This window comes from Stegostoma tigrinum, chromosome 47 (assembly GCF_030684315.1).
Source record: "Stegostoma tigrinum isolate sSteTig4 chromosome 47, sSteTig4.hap1, whole genome shotgun sequence".
Taxonomy (NCBI): Eukaryota; Metazoa; Chordata; class Chondrichthyes; order Orectolobiformes; family Stegostomatidae; genus Stegostoma; species Stegostoma tigrinum.
Genome location: NC_081400.1, coordinates 1817328 through 1839713, shown reverse-complemented (window position 1 = coordinate 1839713; position 22386 = coordinate 1817328). Strand labels below are relative to the sequence as shown.

At 50.0% G+C, this 22386-nt stretch overlaps 1 protein-coding gene across 1 annotated transcript in view; it reads left to right on the top strand.

Annotated features, from left to right (window-relative positions):
- Positions 1 to 22386, top strand: part of ints3 (integrator complex subunit 3) — a 97434-nt gene that overhangs the window by 22796 nt on the left and 52252 nt on the right. Inside the window, exons 5-17 of the mRNA XM_048525789.2 lie at positions 701 to 785; positions 1834 to 1900; positions 3877 to 4021; positions 4595 to 4724; positions 6589 to 6686; positions 9328 to 9519; positions 11874 to 11961; positions 12566 to 12645; positions 13263 to 13354; positions 15067 to 15173; positions 18482 to 18607; positions 19029 to 19158; positions 21923 to 21977. Coding sequence (XP_048381746.1) covers positions 701 to 785; positions 1834 to 1900; positions 3877 to 4021; positions 4595 to 4724; positions 6589 to 6686; positions 9328 to 9519; positions 11874 to 11961; positions 12566 to 12645; positions 13263 to 13354; positions 15067 to 15173; positions 18482 to 18607; positions 19029 to 19158; positions 21923 to 21977 — 1395 coding nt within the window. The remainder of the gene's footprint in view (positions 1 to 700; positions 786 to 1833; positions 1901 to 3876; positions 4022 to 4594; positions 4725 to 6588; positions 6687 to 9327; positions 9520 to 11873; positions 11962 to 12565; positions 12646 to 13262; positions 13355 to 15066; positions 15174 to 18481; positions 18608 to 19028; positions 19159 to 21922; positions 21978 to 22386) is intronic.

The window sequence follows — 22386 nt, the reverse complement described above, 5'->3', positions numbered from 1 at the left end:
ACACTGGGGGACGGGACCGGTGGGGGACGGGGCCTGTCGCTGTGTAACACTGGGGGACGGGACCTGTCGCTGTGTAACACTGGGGGACGGGGCCTGTCGCTGTGTAACACTGGGGGACGGGGTCTGTCGGGACGGGTCTGTCTCTGTATAACACTGGGGTACGGTACCGGTGGGGGACGGTTCTGTCTCTGTACAACGCTGGGGGACGGGGTCTGTCGCCGTGCAACGCTGGGGGACGGGGTCTGTCGCCGTGCAACGCTGGGGGACGGGGTCTGTCGCCGTGCAACGCTGGGGGACGGGGTCTGTCGCCGTGCAACGCTGGGGGACGGGGTCTGTCGCCGTGCAACGCTGGGGGACGGGGTCTGTCGCCGTGCAACGCTGGGGGACGGGGTCTGTCGCCGTGCAACGCTGGGGGACGGGGTCTGTCGCCGTGCAACGCTGGGGGACGGGGTCTGTCGCCGTGCAACGCTGGGGGACGGGGTCTGTCGCCGTGCAACGCTGGGGGACGGGGTCTGTCGCCGTGCAACGCTGGGGGACGGGGTCTGTCGCCGTGCAACGCTGGGGGACGGGGTCTGTCGCCGTGCAACGCTGGGGGACGGGGTCTGGTATTGGAGTGAAGTTGATTTGAAGTAATGCTGTGCTGTTTTGTAACAACACTTGATGACGAATTATGCTAATTCAGCCTCCTGTTTGTGCACAGTTGGTGTGGACAGTGCGGGAAGTTGTGAAGAATGCAGTGCTAGGAGCAGATGGAGTGTGTATGACGTTAATGAAGCAGATTGCTGGTGAGTTCCTGTTTGAGCAGGCAGCAGATAGCCCACTGTCTTGCTGGCTGTCCTGTGCAATGCCTGGTTGTCTTCTGAATGATCTCTGCAAGTTCGGCTGAAACCTGACGTGACCCAACTTTTTGTCTGGACACAAGTAGCAACTCATTTTCTTTCAGCATTTTCCCTCTGGCATTGTGTCATTGTCCTTTTTCTCACAAGTTGTTGCCTGAATTGTATGCTGGGTCCATGCCAGCGTCTCACTGAGGGGAGGGAGAGAAAGAGAGTGAGAGAGAGAGAGATTGTTGGAAGTACTCCAGTGAGAGAGGTCACAACCTGGACCCTCCACTCAGTTTCTCCCTCCAAGAATCCATGGTTTGTTTATTTGAGTTCCAGCAATTGTTGCATTTTGCTTTTAAATGAGCTGACTTTTGTTCTGTCCGGTTTCTTTCCTATGTCTCTCTGTCACTCTGGCCTTTAACTGCACCTCAGACATTCATGCCCAGGGAGTAAGACATCCCCACATGTTGGCCCTCCCACTCCCCAGGCACTGATACTCCCTTGTCCTCTCTCTGCACGCCCCTGTGCCAGGTCTCCCCCCTCTCCAGGCTGTAGTCCCCCACCTCGCTGGCCTTTCCCTCTCCCCAGCTGCTGACACCTGCTCCCCCTGTTGGCTCTGGTTCTCCATCTCCCCGGATGCTGATACTCCTATGCTGGCTTACCCCTCTTCATTGGTGCAGACCACCTTGCCCACATTAACATTCATTCCCCCGGCTTCACAGATGCAGGACACCATCTCGTTCTCAGTTCTAGACCATCGATGATTGATTAAGGAGTGTACTACCTGCATGGGGCCGGAAGCAGATACAGCAGTCATGTTTGAAAGGCTGTTGGATACATTGTCAGAGTGTGACTGATCAGAGCTTTGATGAAGGTGCTATCACAGGATGTTGGGCCAAATGGCCTCCTGTGCGATAAGAATGAGTGTTGGTCGCTGCATTAAACTCCCTCAGCAGCAACGTCCACACGATTAGGACGGTGATCTCTCTCATGTTGTCTTTCCCTGCAGGCGGAGATGTTACTCCAAAGAATATCTGGCTGGCTGAAAATGTCCTTGAAATCCTCGTGGAGCAAAGGTAGGAGTGAGGCGAGGGCTCTGCTGCAGAGCCCTTGACACCCTGTGCCCAGAAAAGTATGAATATAGCTGAGGAAAACCGGAAAGAAATTACAGCAAGACAGCCGAGGGCAGAAAGCAGCCTGCTTAGGCCAGTGGGCTGCTTAAGTGTCATAGAGCCATGCAGCACAGGAACAGACCTTTGGTCTAACTCGTCCATAATGACCGACTTAAGCAACTAAACTTCCATGATTGTGTGACTCTAACTATAAACCATTGGCTTATAAGTCTACCAATTAAAACGCTGACCCACATATAAATTCCCCTCATACACTGGCGCACCTAGACGCTGATATAGACAGCAAACAAAAGGCGCAGACAGAGGGCGAAACTGAAAATACTGTCCACGAGTCTTTGTCGAGTTGGCTGTTGCTAATCAGGGAGTTTCTATTCCACCTTTCCTTTTGTGAATGCTTCAAGGATGGCTGGTCCATTTGTAAAAGATTTCTGGTGTATTCACTAAAGGTCACAGGTTAGTGCAACTCCTGAAGGAGAAATAAGCTGGTTTTCTTTGAGCTTAATGTGGGGTTTTGACTGCAGAGAACAGAGAGCAGCTCCTGTCCGGCTGGAGATCTTATTGCTTCTCTGTATCTTTATGTCAGCCCAAACCATCAGTTGCCTCAGACCCTATCGTTTGGCCCCTTCAAGGCCTTTGTCATCACAAACTGGTCACCAGTCCACAGACCAGTCAGCATTTTGCCAACCGAAGCTGTACCTGTGTGCAGTTCTCCAACTCCAGTTCATCTGCAGAATTAACCTTCAGTTGCTGCCAGCAGTTCTCACCATGAGTGTCAGATTACTTTTCAAAAACATGCAGCAACCCTTACAAAACTCTGGTTTTAAAAGGAGTGCTTTCTTGTCTCATTCTGTAATGTTGAAAAGCATTTTAAATAAAAAAGAAGGCTTTTACATTCGGCAGAGATGTAGGCTGTTGGCAGGTATCATCTCATGGTTCTGTTTAGTTTCACGTGTCAGGCATCTTGATTAAAAAATAAATGATGCCTGGTGCAGAGGCGGTTCCTGCCGGGAGAGGGTGAAGCCAAATGTATATTGTGCTGGTTATCTTTTGAAAGCCGTTGGGCTGGGGGGTGAAAAAGCCGAGAGAGAGATTGCTGATCTCAAGGCACCATGAGGTCGGGAGATGTAGCGGTGATTCCTGATCTGAGGGGAGGGGGCTCTGAGTCCTTGTCAGGAAGCGTGCATGGGTAATGAGGTGGATGGAGTTGGCATATTGGCAGACCCCTGCCACTCTGGAACAACCTAGGCCACAGCTCTTTGCCTAGCTTTGTGTATCCCTGTATTGTAACAGCCTGTGCTGTACTGAGGCGCAGTTGTCTCTGACAGTTCTGACGTGTCGAGAATGTCACAGAGGAATTCATTTTGGGGAAGATGTCAGGAGTAAGGTGGTGGTTTTTTTTCCCCAATCCTTATAACTGCCCGTCATTGGTAATGCTCTGCAGTCCATCCTTTTTATAGACAAGGCTGAATGAACAGACACTTTGGAGAAGTTAGTACACGCCTCTGGTGCAGATGGCGCTTGTACCCAGGCCTCCTGGTCCAGAGGTTAGGGACACAGTCTCTGCATCTCTAAAGCTCTCGGGCAGGATGCAGTGCTCTTGGTTGTTGGTTTGGCCGGTGGGTGTTGGGAGGGTGGCCTTTGTTGAAAGGTGCTGGCCGCCCCTGTGTGCGCGGCGGCCCCTGTGCGCGCGGCTCCCTGACGTGTCCCTGCCTTGCAGGGAGTGGGTGCCCCTGTGTGCGCGGCCCCTGTACGCGCGGCCTGTGTGTGCGCGGCTCCCTGATGTGTCCCTGCCTTGCAGGGAGTGGGTGCCCCCCCCGTGTGTACGTGCCCCCCCCCCCCTGACGTGTCCGTCCCTTGCAGGGAGTGGGTGCCCCCCCCCGTGTGTACGTGCCCCCCCCTGACGTGTCCCTGTGTTGCAGGGAGTGGGTGCTGAAAAGCAACATGCTGATTGCGATGATTGTTTACACGTACCTGCGGCTGATAGTGGACCACCACGGCACCCCACAGCTCCAGGCGCTCCGACAGAACGAGGTGGACTTCTGCATGACGCTGCTCCGGGAAAAGGTGAGCCAGCACGATCCCCCGCAGGGGGTTCCTCCAGGTGCCGTGACGGGATGTGTGCCCAGGGGAGCAGGTTGTGGGGGCGCACGGGGAAAGGAGTGCGAGGCATCGACTGCCCTCGCTCCTTCCACAGCCTGCAGTGAATCCCAAAAGAGCTCAGCACTGTCCCTGCACAGGGCTGAGGAGCTGGGTGCGGTTCGGCTATTGTTCATCTCTCTCTCTGGGTTTCCCACAGCCTGTCCTCTTCTCCACCTGACTGATGGCACTGACGCTCATTGTACCTGTCCTACACCTGGGGCCTGAGCACATGCACAATGCTGTGCACGAGGCTGCCATGTCTTAAGGCATTTTGGAAAGAGCCTGCCCCCCCCCCCCCACCCTTTTCATTGATATGTTAGCCCTGTAGAGATGTTACACAGGAGCTGCCATTGCCCAGGGCCGCTAATGGTTTTGTCAGAGCGACTTTGTGCCTTGAAGCCGTACCCAACGTAACCGTCTCCAGCCCAGCTCCCGAATGTCAGTTGCTGAGCCTCTGAAACACTCCGTCCAAACTGTCTGATCACTTTCTTTTTCCAGTTCATGGACTGTACAATGATTGGCCGAGATCTGGTTCGACTGCTTCAGAATGTTGCTAGGATACCAGAATTTGAGAAGTTGTGGAGAGACATTCTACATAATCCTCAGGCCCTAAGCCCACAGTTCACAGGTAGGTTACCAAGCCTGTGGGCAGCGATGCTCGCAGTGACTTGGCATTTCACTGTCCCCTGTATGGTACTGACTAATGCCTTGATATTTAGTGGCATTGCCGTCACTGAATCCCCCACCCCCAACGTCCTAGGGGTTACCATTGACCAGTAACTAATTAATACAGCAGTTACAAGAGCAAGTCAGAGGCTGGGAATCCTGTAGCAACTAACTCACCTCTTTATTCCTTCAAGCCTATCTGCCATTCTTCCCCACTTACTTTGTTCAGCCTCACTGGTAGTGCACTAGAAATCAAGTTCCACTATTCCCAGAGTTTTCACAACAGTTAGGGCATTTTGTGTAATTGAATAAAATCCGTAAGTTCCCAGTCTGTTAGACCCAGGTTAATAGAAAGCACGGAGCACATTTCTGTTCGTATTACCAGTAAATAGATTCTAGCTGCGTGTAAGCAGTTAAATGGATTGGATGAATAGGCTGGGGCTGTTTTCCCTGGAGCATTGGAGGCTGGGGAGGTGACCTTAAAGAGGCTTATAAAGTCATGAGGGGCATGGATAGGGTGGATAGCCAAGGTATTTTACCCCAGGCTATGGGTGTCAAAATTCGAGGGTTTAAGTTTTTAAGGTGAGAGGGGAAAGATTTAAAAGGGACCTGAGGGGCAACTTTTTCATGCAGAGGGTGTTGTGTGTGTATGTAACGTGCTTCCAGAGGATGTGGGGTAGGGGCTGGTACAATTGCAGCATTGAGGCATCTAGATAGTTATATAAACAGGAAGAGTTCAGAGGGATATGGGACCAGATGTATTTAGGGTATCTGTTTGGCATGGACAAGTTAAACCGAAGGGCCCGTTTCCATGCTGTGCATCTCTTGTGACTGTATAACTCTAGTGGTGTGCAACAGGGATAAGTGCTGGAGGGCTGTACCTTTGCCCATTAATATAAATGAAGGGACTGGTGGTGTGCTGATTAGACTTGTGTGTTCATCAGTAAATTTGAGTTGTGAGGAGAACAGAAGGAGATCACAAATGGAGAGAGACAGGTTAGCTGAGTGGCCAAACATCTGGCAGTTGGAACATAATGTGGGAAAATGTAAAATTGCCATTTTGGCTGGAAACATGGAAAAGAAGGATTTTATTTGAGTGCTGAGAGATTGCAGAACTCTGCAATGCAGAGAGATCTGGGTGTTCTTGACTATGAATCACAGAAGGCTAGCCTGTGAGTACAGCCCAAGTAATGGGGAAAGCTAATAGAATGTTATTGTTTATTGCGAAGGGGAATTGAATATAAAAGGCAGGTGGTTATGTTTGTTTTACAGGGCATTGGCCGGAGAACAGTGTACAGTATTGGTGTCCTTGCTTAGGGAAGGATGTAAATGCATTGGGGGGCAGTTCAGAGAAGGTTTACCAGACACGTACCTGTGGGGAAAGGCTGGACAGGCTCAGCCTGTGTCCTCTGGAGTTTAGAAGAGTTGGAGGTGGCTTGATCGCAACACACAAGATCCTGAGAGGTAGTTGACCGGGTCAGTGCGGTGATGATTTTCTTGTGGGAAAGTCTAGAAATGGGGCTCACTGATTAAAGATGAAGGGTCACTGTTTTAAGACAAAGCTAAGGAGAGTTCTATTTTGTGGAGTCTTTTGAACTCTTCCTGAATAGCTAGTGGTGAGCAAAGTCTTCAAATATTTTGACAGCAGATTCTTGTGAAGCAATGGGGAAGTGAAAGGTCGTTGGGAGGTAGCTGGGAATGTGTAGTAATCAGATCAGTTGTGGCAGGCCAGACTGGAGCAGTCGCATGGTGGCCTCACTCTGGTGTGAACCCCAGCTCCCTGCTCCAGGCTAATATCGGTGCTTTCCTTCTCTCCTGTTCCTCAGGCATTCTGCAGCTTCTGCAGACTCGAACTTCGCGCAAGTTTCTCGCATGTCGTTTGACGCCCGATATGGAGACCAAGCTGCTCTTCATGACATCCAGGGTAAGCTGGAGTCTTCAGTGTCCTTCGATCCAAGAACCACATGATTGTTCAGCCCATTGTGCCTGTGCTGTTTGCACGGTCTATCCAAGCAGTCCCCATCTTCTCCTGTTTATACCTTGCAGCCTCTTTTTAAAGTTCCTGTTGAGGCAGTGTGTTCCAGATCTCGATGACTCACTGCCTGAACAAAGTGCCCCTCTGGTTTTTTTCGCCAGTCACAACCTTATCTCTCTGGCCACAGAAGGCCTGCCAGTGTCAACAGTTTGTCCCTATCAACTCTCACGCAATGCTTCCTTGGTTTCAACGTCTCTGCCAGAATCCTGGGCTTTACCGTCGACCAGGGACTGAACTAGATTAGCCATATAACTACAGTGGCTGCAGGGGCAGGTCAAGCTGGGAATCCGGCAGTGAGTAACTCCCCTGAGCCTGTCCACCAAGACACATGCCTCATTGAATGCAACTTCAACAACACTCAAACGCGACAGGGCCCAGGACAAAGCAGCCCCCGCTTTATTGGCACCACATCCCCAAGCATCCACTCCCTCCGCCACCGACGCTCAGTAACAGCAGCGTGTACCATCTACAAGATGCACTGCAGTGACTTATCAAGGCATCTCAGGCAGCACCTTCCAAACTTGAGACCTCTAGCCCCACTAGAAGAACAAAGGGTAGCAGATACGTGGGAACACCAGCATCCTAGAAAAATTTCTCCTCTGAGCCACTTACCGACCTGACTTGGAAATGTATCGCTGTTCCTTCAGTGTCACTGGGCCAAAGTCCTGGAGTTCCCTCCCTAACAACGTTGTGTTTATTTTCCTCCACCTCCATGGACTGTAGCAGTTTAGGAAGGCAGCTCACCATCACCACCACCTGAAGGGTACTGAGGAGGTGGGCAGTAAATCACGGCTGAGCCAGCAGTCAATGTCCTGAAATAAGGATTAAATGTCCCCTTTAACGTGCTCGAAGGGCAACGGTCTGACCAGCTCCAGCCTGCCCAGATTAATTGAAGTCCCTCATCACTGGCTTCATTCCAGTAAATCTCTGTATCCTTGCCAAGATCTTGACATGGTTTTTAAAGTGTCCTGTTTAGGAATTGGACACCATCCTCCAGCCGAGGCCCTGTTTCCAAACTGCCAGAAGCAAATATGCAATAATGACCAGGAATCTGCAATTCTTATAGAATGACGTTTGAACGTAACTTCCCTGTTTTCACTCCCCCACCCCCCACCACTGTCTCTTTTTGTGAAGCCCAGGACCGTCTCTGTTTCCTTGTGTTTGCTTGAGTACCTGTAGCTACTCTCTCATCTTGGGTTTGCTTTAAATTCGTTCATGAATGTGAGGGTGTGCTGCATCAACAGCGCTCCAGAAAATTTATACCATCCACGGCAGAGTAGCCCATTTGACTGATACCACACCCACAATCATCCACTCTCTCCGCCACCAACGCTCAGTAGCCGCAGTGTGTATATCATCTACAAGATGCACTGCAGAAATTCACCAAAGATCCTCAGACAGCACCTTCCAAACCCCACGACCACTTCCACCGAGAAGGACAACGACAGCAGATACATGGGAACACCACCCCCTGCAAGTTCCCCTCCACACCACTCACCATCCTGACTTGAAATAGGTTGCCAGGTCAAAATCCTGAAATTCCCTCTCTAATGCTATTGTGGGTCAACTCACAGCACATGGACTGCAGCAATTCAAGAAGGCAGCTCACCCCCACTTACTCAAGGGGTCACTAGGGAATAAGCGCTGGCCCAGTCAACGATGCCCACATCCCGTGAATGAATTCAAATAAAATCCTGATCTGGCTCAGGTTTTAAACTTCATCCCCTCCCTCCAGAGGGAATATTTTCTCTTTATTGAACCTGTGGGCTTTTGGTCAGAATACCCATAACCCTGTAATTCAAAGGGAATGTGAGCCTTGTTCACACAGTAACTTGGCATTTAACCCAATGAGTTATGTTGCATTGGAAGGGGCATTGCTGTAAGCTGAACAGTGGGATCTGGTAACACGGTGTAGAGCTGGATGAACATAGCGGGCCGAGCAGGAAAGCTGATGTTTCGGCTAGACCCTACTATCTCTGAATCAGTGGGATGTGGTAATTCTCGGGGTCCTCTTTATGTTGACAGCCTCAGTACTGTCAGGGATGTCTGGGCTTTTACAAGCTGCTGTGCACCAGTGTGTGGTAAGAAGTGCTGTGTGTTGGAGAATGTTTGTTTTGAAATAGATCCAAATTATGAGAAGACTGGACCATGCATGTCTGAAATAACTTATGCTTTCAGTGACCCAAAAGCCATTGCATCAATCTCAAGTTAACCGCACTGCGCTGTGCTCTCCCCATAGTCCTTTGTCATTCCTCAGACAACTCACGTTGCCCCATGCACTTCCCCCTAGCTCGGCACTAATCCACTGCCTTGCACTCTCCCCATAACCCTGTGTCAATCTCCAAACTAATCCCATCGCCCCACTCACTCCACAAGACCCTGTAGCAATCCCAAACTAATCCTACTGCCCCGTTCTCTCCCCATTGTCCTCTATCATTCCCTGGCCTGCTCCCATCCCATAACCCAGCATCCCCTCTCCCTCTGTAGTAACGGCAGTGATATCTCAGGCTGTCTTTCTGTTTAATGGTAGGTTCGGTTTGGGCAGCAGAAGCGGTACCAGGACTGGTTTCAGCGTCAGTATCTCTCGACGCCTGACAGCCAGTCGCTACGCTGTGACCTTATCCGCTACATCTGTGGTGTTGTTCATCCATCCAATGAGGTGCTGAGCTCGGACATCCTCCCTCGATGGGCCATCATTGGCTGGTTACTGACCACGTGCACAGTGAGTAGTCACAGAGCAGCAATCCTAGATGTCCATTGTGCTTTCCCGGAATCCAGTGCTTCTTTTTAATTTCGAAGTGTCGGAATGTGGGAAACCAGCTAAGACACAGTAGCATACTGCACCGAAAGCTGTGGTAATGACTGTCTGGTATGTTTGAGTGATGATTGTGGGAGATGTAAACCAGGCCTTTCCTCGGAGCACAGGGAGCAGGATGTTTCATATCCCATCCGGCATTCCCTCTTCTGTGTGTGGCAACAACAGCCAAAAGCTGGAGTTGGTGCTGGCAGTGGTGACATTATCAAGCACTGGCACTTCAGGTGCAAACAACAGCAGCATCCTCCCCACAGCCTGCCATCACCACGCCTCTGCCTGAGCAAACTTACTGAGCAGTCACCGAGCACGGGGATCTTGGGGTGCCGGTAGACAGGACAGTGAAGAAGGCATTTGGTACATTTGCTTTTATTGGTCAGTGCATTCACCATAGGATTGGAGAGGCTGGGTTGTGGCTATATAGGACACTGGTGAGGCCACTTTTGGAATACTGCATTCAGTTCTGGTCTCGCTGCTACAGGAAGGACGTTGTGAAATTTGAAAGCACTTGGAAAAAGATGTTGCCAGGTCTGGAGGGTTTGAGCTACAGGGAGAGGCTGAATAGGCCGGGGCTGCTTTCCCTGGAGTGTCAGAGGCTGAGGGGTGACCCTATAGAGGTTTATAAACTCATGAGGGACATGGATGGGGGTGAATGGCCAAAGTCTGTCTGTCTTCCCAGGGGTGGGAGAGTCCAAAACTAGAGGGCTTGGGTTTACGGTGAAAGAGGTAAGCTTCAGAAGGGGCGAAAGGGGTAACTATTTCCCATAGAGGGTGGTGTGTGTGTATGGAACGAGCTGCCAGGAGAGGGGGTGGAGGCTGGTACAAATACACCATTTCAAAGGCATCGGGCTGGGTATATGAATAGAAAGGGTTTGGTGGGATATGGGACTAAATGAATTTGGATATCCAGTCGGCATGGACGAGTTAGCTCGAAGGTTCTGTTTCTGTGATATACACCTCTATGACCACACTCTGGAAGCGCCTGTGAATCAGGGGGAAGAGGTTGGCACCTGCTGAGATTGGCAGATGAGCTGTCGGTGCCCAACCTTTTTCCCTCTTGGGGCTCAAACTTCAGTGGCAGGAAAGGAATTCGCTTCAGGCCAGCATTCAGTTCCAAGAGGTTATCTTGAATAATAAAAGCATCTGATCAGTGTGTGTGGGCAAGTTGCATCCTGTGATCTCTGTGCAGTTTAGTTATCCATCGGGCTGCTAATTAAAACCATCGCCACTGCTCTGTTTCAGTGATTACTCCAGCAGCAGCAGTTTGCACAGTGCTGAGTGAGTGGGTGAGATGATCAGAGCTGTGAAGTGGCTGATTTGTATTCAGAGAGGGGCTTGTGTCATGGCTTGTTTATGGTGCGTTTTCCCCAGGTTGCTTCGGAAAATATCATCTTCTCAAAAGGTGATGCCCTGAGCTTGCTTAGACGCAAATGCTTGACAGTCTCTCATTAAGAAATCCAATTGGGAATTCAGGAGAAACTCCTTAACCCAGACAGCAGTCAGAATGTGAAACTAGCTCCCACAGGGAGAAGCCAGATAAAAGCTGGGATTTTGCACAATAAAACACCCGAGGAGACATGGCTGGGGCACTGTGAACAGAAATGTAATACCAACCCACGGTAGGTGTTGTAGATTCATAGTATCCTAACAGTGTGGAAACAGGCCATTCAACCCACTGAGTCCACACTGACCCTCCAAAGAACATCCTACCCAAACCCGCCCCTATCCCTATGACCATGCAATTACTGTGGCTAATCCACCCTAACTTGCACATCTTTGTGATTGTGGGAAGAAACCAGAGCATCTGGAGGAAACCCACGCACCTACTGGGAGAACATGCAGTTGCTCAGGGATGGAAATGAACTGGTATCCTTGCGCTGTGAGGCGGCAGACCTGACCACTGGGCCACTGTGACCAAGTGACCAAAGGTTCAGTTGTATGAAGCATCTATAAGCAACCCCCCCCCCCCCCAAAAAAAAACCTTCTGCACCTGACCCCACCTGTACCCTTTCTCCCCAGCCCCACCCTAGTTCACCGGACAGCAGAACCCCTCCCCCCTTTGCCACACATGATGTGCCAGTGCGGTTGATGTGCTTGGGAATGAGGGCAGGGGTATCGTTCAGCAGGGCAATTCTGGTCCTGCCAGACCAGTGGGCAGCCTGTACAGTGTGATGTGCTTTGAGGAATGCTGTAAATAACTGTCTCACTGAATGTACTGTTTTGTTTCCTTTCCCTTCCCTCTCCCACCCGCACACTGACTGCAGTCCAATGTTGCAGCCTCAAATGCCAAGCTGGCCTTGTTTTATGATTGGCTATTCTTCAATCCAGAGAAAGACAGCATCATGAACATTGGTGAGAACTCTGTGTGTTCGTCATTTTCAGACTCCTCCTCTACGTGAGCGCGCTGTCTCCCTGAAAGATATTTCTGTGTTGCTGTATCTCCCTTCACTGTCCAGCCTCGACCCTGTTTGCTGTGTATAAGGCGTAAGGCTATGTGACCATGAAGCTCATCACAGTGAAGCCTTATTCTCACGTCCTTTGCATGCATTAGGAGCTTTCTTCTCTAAAACAATTCAAGAGATCCTCAATATTTTCATTGAGCCTGAGCTAACACTAGTCTCCATGCAGACTAAAGCTCCCAAGGATAGGGGCAGCACAGGCTTAGCTGCAGAGTAAAGCCTCCTTTATACTGTCCCCAATCAAATGCACTTAAGGTGAGAGGAGAGAAATTTGAAAAATTACTTGGGGATCAAATTCTTTACACAGTGTAGGTTGTGTGTGGAATGACCTCCCCACCTGCCCAATCAAATGCTCCCAGGACAGGGACAGCACAGGGTTAGGTACAGGGTAAAGTGACCTCTGCATTGTTCATATTTAATATTCTCCGGGCACAGAACAAAATTTTGGAACCATTGAGTTAGATAATTTTGCTGTTGACCTTCTTTTCTGCTTTCAGAGCCAGCCATCCTTGTTATGCATCATTCCATGAAGCCCCATCCAGCAATTACTGCCACTCTGCTAGACTTCATTTGTCGGGTAAGTGCTGCCCACACTTGCTATTATCTCTACGTCTCTCCAGGCGTGGGTTTTGTGGCTCAAGCTGTGTCCTTGAGGCACTGTTTCACGCTTACAAACAGTAACATCATTAAAAGCCGCAGTTGATTGTGTACCACCCAGAGAAATGAGGATGGGCAGGTCAGCTCAGGAGGTGGTAACATTCGGCAACTCTCCTAGACCTCATCTTTGTCATTTTCTTCCTTGGCTTACTATCTCTGTGGTTGTCTTCTCCTGAGAGTGAGAGAAGACCAAACCACAGTGATAGCATGACCATGCTCTCTGACTATCCTGTCTCCTGATTTCACCTCCATATTCATCATTCCCTGCCAACTGCCATGCACTCTCTCCATTCCTGCCTCTTTCCCTTCCTCCCCTTTTTAACTCCTTCACTCCACTTTACTTTTCTCCTTTTCTGCCTGTCTTCCTTTCTTCTGGTTACCCTTCTCTAGCCATCTCTTCCTCCCTCCGTTTCCTTTGCTTGCTTGGGTGTGTCTGTGTGAAGTGATGCGTTTGGTGGGGAGTGTATCACTGCTCTTTATCCCTGGAGCTGATGTCAGACTCTCCCTCGCTAACACTGCACGTATTCTCTTCCGCAGATTATTCCTCACTTTTATCCACCGCTGGAGTCCCACGTGCGGCAGGGTGTGTTCAACTCACTGAACCACATTGTGGAAAAGCGAGTCCTGGCGTGAGTACGCACCCATCTCATGGAGACTATTCACCTTGACACCTGTGCGTGAGCGCGCACGTGACTGTAGGCTGTTTCTGCACATGTGCATGACTGGGTGGTGATGTGTGTGCTGTGTTGTCTGAGTATTGAATTTGTCAGCTCCAACAAAACTCCAATCAAAGTGACCCTTTTCCAGGGCGGAGTGTGCTGGATTGGCAGCTCGTAAGCCACCTTTAACATGTCACCCTGCCACCAAAGGGCAGAGTGGAAACTTCTACATGACTGCAGCTTCCCCTCCAAACCCATGACTAATACCCTCTTGTAGAAGGTAACAGGTACTTAGAATGTCGTACCCTCCCAGTTCCCCTCCAAGCCATTCGCCATTCTATTTCGGAAATACCTTGGCCATTCCTTCGTTGTCACTGGGTCAAAGTCCTGAAACTCGTTTCTCAACGGCACTAACCGAAGGAACCTGTGGGGGCTATTGACCTGGAGGAGGTTATGAAGGGAGGCAAGGGAACGATTTTAAAGTGTGTGTGTGTGTGTGTGTGTGTGTGTGTGTGTGTGTGTGTGTGTGTGTGTGTGTGTGTTCTCAAATTGAGTTGTTCCTGAAACAGGAACCAGCATAAGTCAGTTTGCTCACGGTAATGGGCGAATAAGGAAATAGGAACAGGCGCTCTGAGGAGGTTGGGGTTTCGAGCAGGGGGTGGGGGGGGGTGTCTCGCTCCTCTGAGGAATAGACGGTACAATGGGAGACTTTGTGATGGCGAGAACAAATAACAGGATGTACTGAGGGTGAAATCTGACTAAACAGATGAAGGCAGAAGGAATAGGATGAGGTGATTAATGGGTTGGGGGTTGTGATGATAATGGGTGGTCAGGAATCTCATGTGGAGCAGACAGGCCAACTGCCTGTTGGTTTGGTGTATAGGTGCTGCTCAAGTTGACTCATACGGCCTGACTTTAGAGATTTGCTGAGTGTTTGTGTATAGCTGAGGCCGAGATGGATCGATTTTTGTACTGACCAAGAAGCTAGGCTTACAGGGAAAACGCCAGCGAATGGAGATGAGGATTATTAGATCAGTCAGCATCTCAGTGAATGGTGGAGTGGACCTCATTGGGCCATAAGACCACCGGAAATAGCAGGAGTAGGCCATTCAGCCCCTTGGGCCTGCTCTGCTATTCAGCGTGATTGTGGCAGATCATCTAACTCAGTTCCCTGTTCCCACTTTCTCCCCTGTTCACGTTGCTTCCTTTAGCACTGAGAATTAAACCAAATTCCTCCTTGGAATAGGAACAGGAGGGGGTGTTTGCATGTCCCCTGCCCTTCTGTTCCCGTACTTAACAGCATCATGACTGACCTGGCCTTTTTGCCCCGTGCCCTGTAACGAATGTGTGGAGGAAAATCTTTATCGATCTGTATTGGAAAATGCACCATTGGCTGATCATTAGTTGGCGTTGATGGAAAAGATTTCAAGCCTTCAACACCCACCCTCCCTCCCTGTGAAGAAGGATGTAGAGTAGGCAGTGACCTCATCTGAGAGGCATTTGGAATGGCCAAGATACCTGCGAATTGGGATGATGAGTGGCTTGGAGGGGAACTTGCGAGGTATGGTGTTCCTCTGCAGCACCTCAGGCTGTTGTGTGTGAGGTTGTTGGTTTTATAGAACCTTGTGCTGAGTTCCTGTGTCTACCCCCTCAAAACAAAAAAAACCTGTCTCGGTTCTCAGGCCCCTGGCACCACTGTTCGACAACCCAAAACTGGACAAGGAGCTGCGCGCCATGATCCGGGAGAAGTTTCCGGAATTCTGTAGCTCGCCATCGCCACCGGTGGAAGGTAAGCAACTCTGTTTATTTCAGACAAAAGACTTTGTGTTATTGCAGGCCTTTACTAGCCCTTGATTTGTGCTGAAGCACCCCCCACCCCAGAACAGAGGGAGTCATTTGGAATTTGGTCACTGATGCATGTCAACCAATGATCTAGGTTATCCAAGTTAGTTCAGCTGTTTGAGGAAGAAATGGGAGTGTTCACCAGCTCTTCTTCAAAATAGATGCTGGGGCAACCTTTGTGGCAATCTGAGGGAACAGATTCGTGACAGTGTAACAGCCCCTTAGCACCGGTTCTCCATCTGCGTGTGGCCCCCTCAGCACTGCACTGGGACTGTCAGCCAGAGAAAATAACCTCAACTGCAAAGAGCTGTGAATACGGCCTACTCCATCTCACAAGCCAGCCTTTCATCCATGGACGCCATCTACTCTTCTCACTGCCTCAGGAAGGCAGCCAGCATCATCAAAGAGCCCTCCCACCTTGGCTACACTCTCTCCCAACCTCTTCCACCAGGCAGAAGATACAAATGCTTAAGCGCACACCCCAACAGGCTCAACAACAGTCACCCTGCTGCGAAAAGATTTCGGGATGGACCTCTCCGATTTCAAATCTAATGCTGATCTCTCTCTGTCCGTGCACTGTCTCTGCACCCAAAACTTGTTCTGTTCTGTTACACTTCATGTGGTGTGCTCTGTCTCTACCACACACAAGTGAAAACCTTTCATTGTGTCTAGGTAAAAATTGTGTCAGAGACAGTAGGAACTGCAGATACTGGAGAATCTGACATAACGAGATGTAGAGCTGGATGAAGACAGCAGGCCAAGCAGCATCAGAGAAGTAGGCTCTTTTCCTGCTCTGATGCTGCTTGGTTTGCGGTGTTCATCCAGCTCTACACTTTGTTATCTCTCATTGTATCTAGGTACGTGTGACAACAATAAATCAAAAATAAGTTCTGGAGTGAAATTCAAGCCTGTGCCTCGGAGATGAGAGAGATTGGGCTAAGATGGGAATTCAGATCATTGGAAAATGAATATCGACCCCAATGATGACGCAGCACTCTGGGATGCCCACAGGGCCACTATCGGAATGTGTGTGTGTTGCTTCCCAGTGACAGGAGGGAGATGTTTAGCAAGCACTGGGAATGCTTTTGCTGTCCTCCAGCTCGGAGAGCAGTTCCATTGATGTCAGTTTGTGCCAGCGGGCCTAATAGAGGAGAGCGTTGCTGTTACATGCTGCTTCATTGTGACGATGGAAGTCCTTTGCAGATTTCTCAGCACCCAGAGACAGCTCTTTGTGTTGCTGTCGTGCTTGGCTGCCAAGCTACATGTGTCTCTCTCTCGCGCACGCTCTCTCTCTCTCTGTCTGCATCCTTTGACATTTTGAATTGAAATACTTATTTCTGCTCCTCCCCTCTGGTTCCATCCCTTTTGAATCCAATCACTAAGCTCTCCTTTGAAATCCAAGCAGGAATGCAAGCTATTGTTTTCCACTGTGTTATAAAGACGTCACAAATATTCTTTGTGAATGGATATGAGCCTTTCAGAGCTGGAAGTGAGTTAGGATTGTGTTACCTGTGTTAAACTCTGATATCAGTGAGAAGATCTGTAACCCTCTGAAACCCTGGCTGCCCCATCCCCCTCCAGGGAATGGCTCAGTTAGCCTCCCTCCCTGCCTCTGTCTCACGATACCAACCTTGTATTTCCATTGTGCCTATCATGATCTCATGGGAATGTGCCGTCTTCCTTGTGTTGTGCAGTTACTGTTCCAGTAACACCGGGGACCCAGTTCGCCCACAGAGAGCTCCCTCAAACCACTGATCTGCATGACAAATGGGAGCTGATGGGACCAGGCAGGGCTGTGGTTTTCATGTCTCCCATCTGCATTTCCATCGGCAAGGGCTTAGATTTTGCTGTGCTTTAACCCAGCCTGTTACCTCTTGGATGAGCGTGCCACAGAAACAGAGTTGACAGAGTGAGCTGGATGGAAACCAAATTGGGGGAGCACCCAGAGGAAGTGGGCTGAGGTGGGATAGGCAGCCCACAGCACCCACAATCTCTCATTTCCTTTTCTCCAGTCATCTTGCTGAAAAGGCAATGGGAGCCGAGTTGAAAAGTTTTGAGGCAGAAGTGGACAGATTCTAGATAAGCCAGGATGGTGAGGGGGTGAAGCGTTCTCAGGGAACGTAGATTTTGGATCGCAGTCAGATCAGCCACAATCTCGGTAAATGGTGGAGTAGGTTTAAGGGCTGGATGGCCTCCCTCCTTTCTAACATCCTTTACACACCTCCGCCTCTCACAGGCTATGCTTCATAATCCGTCTCCTCCTCTGACCCTGTCAGGAATGACATTGGTGTGAAAGCAGAACACGCAGAGAGTAGCATTGTCTGATGGAAGGGCAGTGACCTGTAAATTTCACTTGCTTTCCTCACAGCTACTGAGTAATTCCAGTACAGGCCGTACTCTGCTGGTGTCACTTATTTACCTTGATATCCACTCATTGGGCCAGCAGCCTGTTCTCTCAGTGGTCGCTGGAAGTTGCACATTCATCACGTCCAGTTGATGCAGTCTCAGTCCTTGCTCTGTTGTCTCACCAATTTGTTGTTCCTGATTTTTAAAACCAAACACCCTGATAGTAGTCCTCCAGGAGAAAGCCCGAGTGGGATTGTCAGTCCGGTGAGAGTGTTGTTCCCAGTGAGCATTGACTCGTCCTAACCTGTTGAGGTCAGACCATGAGATAGGAGCAGAACTAGGTCATTCGGCCCATTCACTCCTCCGTTTGGTGAGATAGTGGCAGGTCTGTTAAACCTCAGATTCACTTTCCTGCCAAATCCCCACAACTGTTTATTCCCTGATTAGTCAAAAATCTCTGTCCTAGCCTTGACAGCCCTCCGTGGTAAAGAATCCTGCAGACTCACTCCCTTCGGAGAGAAGTTGTTCGGTGAAGAATCCCACAGATTCACTACCCTCAGAAGTTGTTCCTCCTCATCTTAGTCTTCAGTGAGCGACCCTTCATCTGGGATGATGTCCCTCTGGTCCTACATTCCCCCACACAAGGGGAAGCAACCTCTTCACACCTCCCTTGTCAAATCTGATGAGAATCTTGTGTGTTTAGATCACGCCTGTTCTCATTTTTCTAAACTCCAATGAGGACAGTCCCAGTCCATGCAACCTCTCCTGGTGAGCACGTCCCTCCAACAGCAGATGGAGCTGAAGGAGATTTACAGCATGGCCAGTCTCCAAGGCCCTGGTGCTTACTCTGACGGTGTGTGTTCTCTAGTGTGTTCTCGTTTAAATAATATCATCTTTCTTCTGTGCTAGTGAAAATTGAAGAATCTGTTGCTGTTGATATGGATAATCATGTCACTGACAAGGAGCAGGAGGAGAATTGTTATGACAATACAGATGCTGCCTTCAGTGATGATGAGGAAGAGATGAACAATAAAGGTGAGTGGGACAGGAGGTGCCTCCATTTTGGCTTAAAGCTGGCATGGATCTGCAGGACTGACTGGAACGTGTGCTTTGGTTTAGGGTGTTCGGCCGTTTCCAACAATGGTTATCTGTCGCACTTCATCCAACTTGCGCTTCCAGATAGTTTTGGTGAATTGCGATGTTCTTACGTGCCACTTTAGGATTTGATCAAACGTTCCCTGAGCCCTTCCCCAGTGCCCTGGATTGCTAACCCTTTGACATTACCATTCCGCTATCAGGATAGTCAGTTTACATTGGGCCGGATTTAGGCTGGTTCTTTAAAGGCCTTGCTTGATGACCACCACGGATGCAGCAGGCCGAAGGGCCTTTTCCTGTGCTGTTTGAAGGGTGGGAAAGAAAAAACAACTGTGACTTCATGTCCTCCATTCTCTTTCAGGGAAGAAACGCGAGTTTCGATTTCATCCAATCAAAGAAGCGATCGTTGAGGAACCCGTTGACATCACGCCCTACCTGGACCAATTAGATGACGCGCTGAAGGAGAAAGTGTTACTTATTCAGAAAGGACGGTACGACCACGAAAGGAGCTGATGCTCCTTGTATAATAATTACCTGTCGCTGCCTTCTGTCAAGGCTGTGGCCTTAGTTTGGTTCCTTAAAACCCCTCTGCCTGACCAGTGTCCACATCCGGTGGGGGTGGGTGGGGAATGCCCCCATTCTAGTGAGTGTCTTGGGGACTGTGCCCTGTCACGGCTTCGGCTGGGACCTGGCAGCCCACGACCACTCGTGCCTACGGTTGCTGGGGCAGCCCTGGGCAAATGGTCACTCGATGACCCTTGATATCTGTGGGGTTTCTGCCTCTCACCCTCACCCAGCAAAGAGTTGCCGCTTCTCAGGGGGGAGCACAAGAAATGTTTTTATTTGTTGTAACATTTATGCAGTGCCTTTCGGCTGAGGGGAACTCTCCCACTCCTTGAAATGCTGCCCCGGGATCCCAGCAGACCAGGGCAGAGCCTCTATTCAACAGCTCCTTTCTGGGAGGCAGCATTGTGTGTACAAAATGGAAGCAGGGAAAGGCCATTCAGCCCTTCAGGCCTGCTCCACTAACACTGTAAGATCCTGCCCTTGAATCCACCTTGCTGCCTGTCCCTCAGGAACCCCGCTACTCTCTTGTCAATCCGAGCTGGAACTCTGCCTTGAGGGTGTTTGTCCTGGCCTGTGCAGCTCACTGACAACTCATGCCTTCTCATCATTATTATAACTGGCAGACTGTAAGTTGGTATACTGCAGCCCCTCGATCGGGACAATCCCCTCCGCAACATCCTCTCGGCACCTACCCTGCCCTTCCCCTCCCCGGCCCTGTATCACTAAGACCACTGCTTACTCTTCCAAACTCTGGTGTGTCAAGCTGCTCGACTGTTCCTAGTAACCCAACCCCTTCATCCCAGCGATCAAACTTAGGAATTTCTCTTTTTTGAAAGTTCCAACTGAGTCATCTTCCATTGAGAGAGCACGTTACAGATTGTGTGGTTCTGTCTCGATCGCTCGGGGTCACAGAAAACATGGAGACTCCACGGGGCAAGGCCGGCCGGGTGCGTGGTGGTGTTATCGATGCCTGTGGTGAGGCTGACAGCACCATGTGTGTTGGCTTGGGTGGTGACACTGATCTTTTTCTCGCCTCCCCTCTCTTAGCACCCACAGAGAAGAGGACCATGGCACCTACCAAACATAAGTGCCACCAACTGCCCTTTGTGCCTGCTAGCCTGTTTCTGTGGTGCTGCACGGTTAGCCTGACCCCCAGCACCCTACCCTACCCCCCTCCTCCCCTTCTCTTCCCCAGCCCCTGTCACTAACATTGTAACAGCAGGTCACATCCCTCGGGCAGAACACACTGGGGAAGGTTAGATCCATTGGGACAGGGAGGGGCTGGGGGTGTTCTCCACGCTGGAACCATGGAGCCCTGGTGCAGGTTGCTCTGGGACTGACTCCGCCCCAGCTGGAGGCAGGAACTGAAGGCCTGGCCTTTGGATGAGGATTTCACCAGCTTGTGGAGCTGTTTATACAGTCAGTCTTAGAGCATGGAAACAGACCCTTTAGCCCAACTCGCCCACACCAACTGGACACCCCAATCTGACCAAGGCTCATTGGCCAGCAATTGACCCACATCCCTCTAAACCCTTCCTATCCACTTACCTGCCCAGGTGCCTTTTAAATGTAGTAACTGTACCAGCCTCCACCATTTCCCTGGCAGCTCGTTCTATATGTGCACCACCCTCAGTGTGAAATAGTTTTTATGATTTATAAACCTCGGTAAGGTCACCCCTCAGCCTCTGGCGCTCCAGAGAATATAGTCCCAGCCTATTAAGCCTCTCCCTGCATCTCAAACCCTCCAACCCTGACACCATCCTTGTAAATGGTTTCTCTACCGTCACTAGTTCAACAGCATCCTTCCTACGGTGAGGAGACTGGAATTGAGCGCAGTATTCCAAACATGGCCTTGCCAGTGTCCAGTACTGCCCGAATATGACCTCCCAGCTCCTGTACTCAATGGACTGACCAAGCATACCAAACGCTGCCTTCACCACCCTGTCTACCAGCGACTCCACACCCAACAAACTGTGTACCTGCACCCGCTAGGTCCGAGTTCTGTTTCTGGGATCTTCCTGAGCTGCGTGTTCAGCAGCGGCCTCGGCAATTGAGATATCCCGCCCCCCAGCAATTACATTGTTGGATGGAGGATGTGGCAGGAAGATTCCGCGCTCCTTCACGAAAATGGGAGAATCCTCCTTCTATCCGATCTGCAGTTAGCGTCAACGTGCAGACAGCACCAGTCTATACCCGCAGGTGCCCTACAACTGAGCCGCACCCGCCCGCTGTTGGGTGTGACCGTGTCGCGCACTCCTGTGTGCCTCTGCAAGTGAATAGCTCACGGTCCAGCATGCTGTTGCCCTACCCTGCTCTGCCACGGTTTTGGTATGGGGAGGAGAAATGGTATCAGAGGGGAGGGAGGAAGATGATTAATTGTGCTCATTGACAGGCCACTAACTTTGCGTGTACTTTGATTTTGGGATTGCCACTGTCATAGGATTGTAGAAGAGGTTAATCCTCCCCGAAAAAGGAGGATAACCGTAGCTGTTGTTGGTTGTACAGCCAACATCCACTGCGGGTGACATTGAATTTGTGTGCTGCAGGCCACGGCAAGAGTTGAATTTCTGAAGCTGGGGTAGGGTTCAGATCTCTCTTTTTGATACCATACTGTCCTCTGCAACTTGCTGTCTTGAACCCAAGAGCTTGTGGCTTACACTTATACTTATCCTCCTTCTTCTCTTTCAGAGACACGGAGACTCGGTGTGAAATTATGCAGGAAATTGTGGACATGATACTGGAGGTAAGCGTCTGACACAACAACACAGGCTCGGCTTCTCAAAATTTTACAATCTGTTATGGACCAGGCCAGACTCCCTCAAAATATTTTAAGCAGGTAGCTTTGACCCAACTCTTTCTTAGTTGAAGGTAGATGTGAAATGTTGTGTTCTCAATGGAATACAACTGGGCAAACTACCTGGTGTTAAACAAAACATATTGAAACACTGTCATTAAAATTCAACCAAAGAAAGAGGAACATAAACAAAGTTGCTGGAAAAGCTCAGCAGTTCTGGAAGCATCTGTGAAGGAAAAAACAATTAACATTTCTGGTCTGGTGACCCTTCCTCAGAACTCAAAGAAAGAGAAATTTAGCATAACTTAGTTATTGGAAAACTTAATAGTTACGGAATCTATTGTTTTATTACTAATGA